Source organism: Oxyura jamaicensis (genome assembly GCF_011077185.1).
Source record: "Oxyura jamaicensis isolate SHBP4307 breed ruddy duck chromosome 27 unlocalized genomic scaffold, BPBGC_Ojam_1.0 oxy27_random_OJ72824, whole genome shotgun sequence".
Lineage (NCBI taxonomy): Eukaryota > Metazoa > Chordata > Aves > Anseriformes > Anatidae > Oxyura > Oxyura jamaicensis.
Genome location: NW_023304813.1, coordinates 3,428 through 12,002, shown reverse-complemented (window position 1 = coordinate 12,002; position 8,575 = coordinate 3,428). Strand labels below are relative to the sequence as shown.

Below are 8,575 nucleotides of genomic sequence, written 5' to 3'. Positions count from 1 at the left end.
GCGGGGCCCCCCCGGCACCGCGCTGCCCGCCCTGGTGTGGCTGCTGCTGGGGCTGAGTGCGCCTGGCCGGGGCCAGCTGCACGGCGAGAAGGGCATCTCCATCCCCGACCACGGCTTCTGCCAGCCCATCTCCATCCCGCTCTGCACCGACATCGCCTACAACCAGACCATCATGCCCAACCTGCTGGGCCACACCAACCAGGAGGACGCGGGGCTGGAGGTGCACCAGTTCTACCCGCTGGTCAAGGTGCAGTGCTCGCTGGAGCTCAAGTTCTTCCTCTGCTCCATGTATGCGCCCGTCTGCACGGTGCTGGAGCAGGCCATCCCGCCCTGCCGCTCCATCTGCGAGCGCGCCCGCCAGGGCTGCGAGGCCCTGATGAACAAATTTGGATTCCAGTGGCCGGAGCGGCTGCGCTGCGAGAACTTCCCCCGGCACGGGGCTGAGCAGATCTGCGTGGGGCAGAACCACTCGGAGGACGGCGGCTCACCAGCGCTGCTCACCAGCGCCACGCCGCCGGCTGGCCAGGGCACACCGGGCGCCCCCCGCTACGCCACCCTCGACCACCCCTTCCACTGCCCGCGGGCGCTGAAGGTGCCCAGCTACCTCAACTACAAGTTCCTGGGCGAGAAGGACTGCGCGGCACCCTGCGAGCCTGCCCGCCCCGACGGCCACATGTTCTTCAACGAGGATGAGATCCGCTTCGCCCGCATCTGGATCCTCATCTGGTCCGTGCTGTGCTGCGCCTCCACCTTCTTCACCGTCACCACCTACCTGGTGGACATGCAGCGCTTCCGCTACCCCGAGCGGCCCATCATCTTCCTCTCGGGCTGCTACACCATGGTGTCGGTGGCCTACATCGCCGGCTTCGTGCTGGAGGAGCGGGTGGTTTGCAATGAGCGCTTCCAGGAGGATGGCTACCGCACAGTGGTGCAGGGCACCAAGAAGGAGGGCTGCACCATTCTCTTCATGATGCTCTACTTCTTCAGCATGGCCAGCTCCATCTGGTGGGTCATCCTCTCCCTCACCTGGTTCCTGGCCGCCGGCATGAAGTGGGGTCACGAGGCCATCGAGGCCAACTCGCAGTACTTCCACCTGGCCGCCTGGGCCGTGCCGGCCGTCAAGACCATCACCATCCTGGCCATGGGGCAGATCGACGGCGACCTGCTGAGCGGCGTCTGCTTTGTGGGGCTCAACAACATCGACCCGCTGCGGGGCTTCGTGCTGGCCCCGCTCTTCGTCTACCTCTTCATCGGCACCTCCTTCCTGCTGGCTGGCTTCGTCTCCCTCTTCCGCATCCGCACCATCATGAAGCACGGCGGCACCAAAACCGAGAAGCTCGAGCGGCTGATGGTGCGCATCGGCGTCTTCAGCGTCCTCTACACCGTGCCGGCCACCATTGTCATCGCCTGCTACTTCTACGAGCAGGCGTTCCGCGAGCACTGGGAGCGCAGCTGGATCAGCCAGAACTGCAAGAGCCTGGCCATCCCCTGCCCGCTCCACTTCACGCCCCGCATGAGCCCGGACTTCACCGTCTACATGATCAAGTACCTCATGACTCTCATCGTGGGCATCACCTCGGGCTTTTGGATATGGTCGGGCAAAACCCTGCACTCGTGGAGGAAGTTCTACACGCGGCTCACCAACAGCAAGCAGGGCGAGACGACGGTGTGACCGCGGCCCGCCACTCACCCGGGGCTCCATTTTTTGGGGGGTATTTTTATTTTTTAGATTTATTAACGTCTAAGGGGTTCTCTCTCTCTCTTTGATTTTTTTTTTTTTGTAATTAAACCTGTAAATAGCATTTGTAAATTTAATTATATATTTCTATTTAAAACACACAAAAAAGAGGAAAAAAGGAGGAAAAACAAAACAGGAAAAAACAAACAAACAACCGAACTGCCGGGAGCGCAGAGAGGCTGGGCCAGCAGCGGTGCGGTGCCTCGTCCTCCCTCTCTCCCTCTTCTTTTTGCTACCGAGGGTTTGGGGTTTTTTCCTGCCTTCCCTCCCCTCTCTGCGCCTTGGCAGCGGCCGGGCGGCGGAGCCACAGCGGCGGATCTGCTGTTTGTCTTGGCCGGGGCGGCCGCTTGCCGTTGAACTTCCATAAAAGCCTGATCTGTGGCAGCTCTCCCCCGGCGGGGCGAGCTGGGGCGTCGCGGATACATGGAAAATGGAGTGGGGGGGGGGAAAGTCTCGTTTTTTTTTTTCACTCACTGTTTGGAAACTTACCAAGAAAGGTTTGGGGATTATTATAATTTTTTGGTTATTTTTTATCCCCCACCTCCCCTCGCTGTTCCCCCACCCCTCGGCCACCCCCCGCTTTGCCGTGAGGAGACGTTTCCTGCCCAACTCCTTTTTAAAGCCGCGTCCTTTGCAAATACAAATGAGTAAAACAATCCGCTGACTTACTCCTAAAGGCTATTTTTTTACTACCCAAATCAACAGTTGGGGGATCGCCAATGGGTGCTGCTGGGAGGGGTGGCAGGAGGGTGTAAGGGACCGAGGACCCCCCCGCGTTGATTTTTGTGCCCTGCGGGTGAAGCAGCATCTCCCTCCAGCTGCAAACAAAGAGCTTCTGCAGGGGAAAAAAAAAAAGGAAAAAAAAAGAAAAAAAAAAAAAACTATTTCACAAAAACCAGAGGATTTCCCCGCTGCAGGGCACGCTTGCAGCAATGGGCTGGGAGTGCGGTCGGGCGCCTCACCCCCGAAGGAAATAGCTCACATTTTCTGCAGGATTAGGTTTTTAGGCTGTGCCACGGGGAGCTTGAAAACACGTGGAAAAGTCCCGGCACTGCATCTGGCCCCGGATCGGTTCCGTGTAATTTGGGCTGAAAGGGAGAAAATGAGGTCTTTGGAGTCTTGTCCCGCAGCATCACTGCTGGCAGTGGTGCACAGAGCACTCGGATTTACATTAAAAAACAAACCCAACCTTTCCCAAACAGAGAAAAATTGGTGCTTGGGGGCATCCCATGGTCTCCCCCAAACCAGCCCCAGTGCCTTGAGGTGGCTTCGCGCCCCTGCGCCTTCAGGGACACTTCTGGGTCTGCCAAGAAAAGTTTTGTGAGCCAAGTTTCTCTCACCCCTTCCTCAGAAAAGCATCAGCCCAGGTGTTCTCCGGACACCACAAATCCTGTACACCCCAAATCCCGCGTGCCCCCAAAATTAAAAAATAATAATTTTAAAAAATTGATTTGGGGCAGCTGCGGGCGAGAGCCGAAAGGGTTAAGGCAGCGCCTCGCGCGTCTCCAGTGCTCATTTTGGAAAGGAAAAACTCCTTGGATCCGGTTTAATTTTCCAGCGATGAGCTGGGGGGTGAGGGGGGGGGAGAGCAGGGGGGAAACGTCTCCAGGTCTTTTTTTTTTTTTTTTAATTATTATTATTTTATTTTTTCCCCCTCCGCAGTTTGGAGCAGCAGGCTGGGCTGGCCAGGGCCCTCTGGAAATGGGAATTTAAGCGGGGCTGTGTTCTTATTTCCGCGGCCACGTCGGGGAACAAAACCCTGCGGGGCCGGGCATCCTGTCGCCCCAAACCTCCGCACCCCGTGGGCTCAGGGCTTTTAACACCCCGCGCGTGCGTCCTCAAGGCGGGGGGAAGACGCAGGGCGAGGGCTCCTAAAGGGAACCAGATGAGAGCGGGACCCCCCCAGCCCCCCCGGGGCCGCATCCAGCCCGGGTGCGGCAGCTGGTTCTTGTTATTTGCTCGGAGGAAGGCATCCGAGCCCTGCTCCGACCAAGACGGATCACACCCAGCTCCGCATCCCTTTGTGCTTTGGGGGATTTTTTTTTTTTTTTTTTCGGAGGCGAAACTGCAGTGTGCGAATCGCCAGGGGACGGAGCGGGGGGAATGTAAACTCTGCGGCCAGGAATGCAGGATCTGGCCTTTCTTAAAGCCTCCTGTGCCCCCGCTCAGCAAAACACAGCCGGCACCTCGCAGCCCGCGCCGGGGGTGCCCCTGGGGGGTCTGCACCCTCCCCTCCTGGGGTCCCCCAGCATCTTGGGGGCACTGGGGTTTGAACCAAATGGGGGAGTTTGGCCGTATCCTGCCCCGCCTGTGGGGCTGAGCCTGGGGTCTTTCAGGGAGCTTTTTTGGGGAGTTTTTTTGCGGGGATTTGGGGAGTGTGAGTGGAGCAGGGAGGGAGCTGGAGGGTGTGAGCAAAGCCCCCTTTATCCCCTTGCTGTCCCCTGGTGCGTCACCCCAGGTCCAGCCTTGGAGACAGGTCACCCCAAGGACGGATGTCCCTGGGGATGGGTCACCCTGGGTGCAGGACCCCAGTGATGGGTTGCCCTGGGAATGGGTCACCCAGGCCCTCCTAACCGTGGATCACCATGGGATGAGCTTGCCCCAAGTGTCCAGGTCACGCTGGGGACAGGTCACCCATAGGGCCAGGAGACACCACCCCCCCCAGCTGGTGACAAAGCTGGGACATGGGACACTGGGTGCAACCCCTGCCAGCACCCACAGGGGCCAAGCCTGGGGATCCCTGCTGGGATTTTGGGGTACTCGGCCATGACGACGCCATCCTCTTCTCCCTCTTCCAAGCAAAGTGAAGAGGCTGGGCCCAGGGGTGCTTTGATGTCCGCTAATGAGCCCCGCTCTGTTTTCACAGCTGTCCCAGCGCAGCAGAAGTCAATTACCCCCCCCCCCCCCCCTATGCTGAGCACCCACCGCTCACCCACCGGTGACGTCGGGTCTGTAGGTGACACCAGAGCTTTGGTGACCTCCCCAAAGCCTTGGTCAGGTTTTGAGTCTTTGGTGACATGGGGGTGACCCCCACAGCATCCTCCCAGCCCCAGCAAGAAGGAACTGGGAAAAGAACTGGTTGGACTGGGAGAAGTATAGGTCAGGGATGTCCTGGGGACCACTGCCCCCTGACCCATGAGGTCCCCTGGCCCATGGGTTCCTCTACCTCACGGCCATGAAGTCTCCTTTCCCCGTCCCATGGGCTGTCCCATGCCCAGCCCCATGAGCAACCCTGTCCTCATGGCCCATGTCTCTCCTGCCCCCTGCCCCATGGAAGCCCCCACCCCTTGTTCCATAGCGACCAGTCCCAGCAGCTCAGCCACAGGTGACAGTCCCCTTGGGGCAGGGGGGTCCAACTCCCCCAACCCCCCCCCCCCCGTCCTGTGTCCCCTGCAGTGATGTGGGGGGGTGGCCGAGGGTCAGGGAGGTGATGGGGACCAGCAGCTGGCAACAACATGGGACAGTTTGTCATGACATGTCACATGTCCCTATCAGCCCTCGGTGGTGTCCCAGGGCTTTGCTGGGGACACAGGTCCCATGCACCCCCAGTAATTAGGGACCTCCCTAATGAGGGTTGAGACACCATCCCACAGGGACACCGTCCCCATCCCACTGCTCTGCCTGACTGGTGGGAGCGGGACCCTGGTTCCTCGAGGGTGTAGGGCAGGAGGGCACGGGGCTGCCTCCACCCCAACACCCTCCTGGAGACCCTGGGATGAGGTGGAGCAATGCATGGCCTCCTTCCCTGTGCCTTGCCTTGAGAACCAGGGACAAACAGATGCGGTGGCCCTACTCCATCCCAACAGCCCTCCTGGAGAAGGTGGAATGGATGGAAAAGGGATGGATGGACATGGGACAGATGGAACTGGGATGGAGGGACGTGGGATGGGTGGGCATGGGATGGATGGACATGGGATAGATGGAAATGGGATGGAGGGAAATGGGTTAGGTGGATGTGGGATGGATGGACTTGGCATGGATGGACATGGCAGGCGCAGCACGGGATGGGTGGACATGGGTGGGTGGATACGACACCCCACCTCCACCCAGAACCCCATGTGGAGAACATGGGATGGATGCACAGGGGTGAGTGAACATGGGATGAGTGTACATGGGATGGGAGGTCATAGGGTGCACGGACACGGGGCGGCTGGACACAGGACGGCAGCACAGCACCCCGCCTCCCTCCCCGCACCCACCGGGGCCGTGCTGCCCCCCTCCCCCCTGCTCCAGGACCCCCATCCCTGCCCCATCCCCCTCCCCACTGCCCCCCGGAGCCCCCACCTCCCACTCCCCGGGGTGGCCACGGCCGCGCGGGCTGTTCCGGCGCAGCTGTCCCGCGGGGAGGAGGGCGCGGGGGCCGGGGCAGGAATTCGGCCTGGCCTGGGCAGCGAGCGGCGGCTCCGGAGACAGAGCCGCCTCTGAATGCGGGGAATGTTTTTGCAGCTGGAGTCGATTAGGGGAGGGCTCCGCGGCTTTATTAATCCCAGCGTTATTGCTCAAGAGGCGCGGGAGGGCGGGTGTGCGAGGGGGGGAGGCGCTTGGGTGTGCGAGGGGGGTGTCCAAGGGGGTGCATGCAAGGGGGAGAGAGTGCGCAAGGACAGGGTGCGAGGGGGCGAGGGTAGGTGCAAAAGAGGGCATGCATGTGCAGGTGAGTGTGCAAAGGGGAGTGCATGTGCAAGGGGAGTGTGCATGCAAGGGGAAGGCACTTGGGGGTGCAAGATGGGGTGTATGCAAAGGGGAGCGTGTGTGCAGAGGGTTGTGTGTATGTGAGGGGATAGTGTGGGTTAAAGGGTGTGTGTGCAGTGAAGAGCAAGTGTGTGCAAGGGGCCACAAGGAGTGTGTGCCTGAAGGATAACACGTCCTGCATGCGTGCAGAGTGGTGTGTGCATTCAAAGAACGGGGTGTGTGAGCACACAGAGGTGTGGGGGGAGCAGGTGCACACGTGCAAGGAGGGGACACGCCACAGACATGTGCTTGTGAGCAGGGGTGCGGATGTGTACTCACCAGAGCAGACGGGGGCGCACACCAGCAAGCAGGCGCCTGGCATGGGGGGTGTGAGCAGACCAGTAGGGCCCATACGTGTGCACATATGTACATGCACATTTACACACAAGCACACACCATGCACACACACCCCTGACTGTACACGGACACGTTTATGCCCAAACATGCTCAGATGTGCACACGCACGTGCACGTATGGTGTGATGCTGCAGGCACGTCTGCGTGCAAGCTTGCATACACGCCTCAACACACCTGTACACACGTGAACAGCCACACACACACATATACGTGTAAGCACACGCACACAGGGGCAGTGCCCGGGAATGGAGGTTTCCCCACTGTAGAGGCTCCCCCCATGGCGGAGGCTCCCCACGAGGGAGGCTCCCCCCACAAGGGAGGTCTCTGGCGGTGGCCATTCCTCCATCACGGAGGATTTACCCACCACGGAGGCTGCCCCACAGCAGAGGTTCCCCACAGTGGAAGTTTCCCTACAGTTGAGACGCCCCATGAGGGAGGCCTCCCCTGTGTTGGAGGGTTCCCCGTATGGGAGGTGCCCCCATGACTGCGGTTTCCCCCACAGAAGTTTAACTAAAATGGAGGTTTTGCTGATGACAGAGGCTCTCTGCAATGAAGGGGGAAAACCCCACAACAGAGGTTCACCCCGCAATGGCACTTTTCCCCTTGGTGGAGGTTCCACCATGATGGAGGTTTCCCTGACGACAGAGGCTCTCTGCAATGAAGCTTGCCCCACAACGAAGGCTCACCCTATGACGGAGTTTTTCCCCCTGATGGAGGCTTACCTCGTGATAGAGGTTCCCCCTCCGTGGAGGTTCCCCCTTGATGGAGGTTTCCCCCATGAGGGTTTCCCTGATGACGGAGCTTCTCCACAACAATTTCCCCCACAGTGTTCACCCAACCGTGGACTTTTTCCCCATGACGGAGACCTCCCCACAGCAGAGGCTCCTCACCACGGAGGCTTCCCTGATGACAGAGCTTCTCCCAGATGAAGTCCCCCCTGGTGTGGAGGTCCCCAAACACCAGCGGTTCCCCAGCACCCTCGGGGCAGGGGTCGAGGCCCATCAAGCCCTGGCACAGCGGTGGCTGGCCCCGATCTCACCCAGCCCTGTCCAGCTGCAGCAGGAGGACGCGAGGCTAAAAATACCCGGGGAGCCGTCGCGCCGGGACCGAGCCAAGCCAAGCTAATGAAAGCAGCGTGTCCCTGCGGAGCCGTGGTGCCTCGGCCCCGTCCCCGTCCCCGCGGGTGTCACCTCGCCCTGACACCCCTGGGGCTGGGGGACAGTCACGAGGTGTGGGGATGTGGGGACGGGGGGACATGGGGACGGGGACGTGGCCACGGGGCTGCTCCAGGAGGGGCTCGGGAAGGGGCTGACTGGTGGAGAAGGGGGGTGCGGTGGGATGGCGGCGGGAGGAGGCCCTGGGCTGGAGGCCACCGCGGCCTCCATGGCCTCCTGGGGCCCTGTAGGTGGTGGAGGAGGACGCGCGGAGACGCAGCCGGACGCTGCCGCGGGCCTGGGTCGGGGCAGGAGCTGCTCGGCCGGGGTGAAGCTGCGGGCTCTGGGACACTTGGGGCAGAAAGCTGGGATTTGGGCAAAAGGGAAACTGCAGGGGGGAAGACAGGGCGGTGGAGGCTGGGGCTGCTCCTGCCCCCAGCCTGTGCTGGCCTCCGTGGCTGCTCCCTGCTCCTTTCTTTTTTCCTTTTTTTTTTTTTTTTTTTTTTTTTTCTGTTGCTTTTTTTTTCTTTTCTTTTTTTTCTTTTCTTTTCTTTTCTTTTCTTTTCTTTGCTTTTCTTTGCTTTTCTTTGCTTTGCTTT

General features: G+C 60.3%; 1 protein-coding gene across 1 annotated transcript; it reads left to right on the top strand.

Moving 5' to 3' along the window:
- Positions 1-4: 4 nt before the first annotated feature.
- FZD2 (frizzled class receptor 2) lies at positions 5-2,394 on the top strand (the record flags this gene model as incomplete). The annotated part of the gene is made up of 1 exon (XM_035313049.1): positions 5-2,394. A coding segment is annotated over one exon (1,668 nt), but the record flags the coding sequence as incomplete, so codon positions are not given.
- Positions 2,395-8,575: the final 6,181 nt, after the last annotated feature.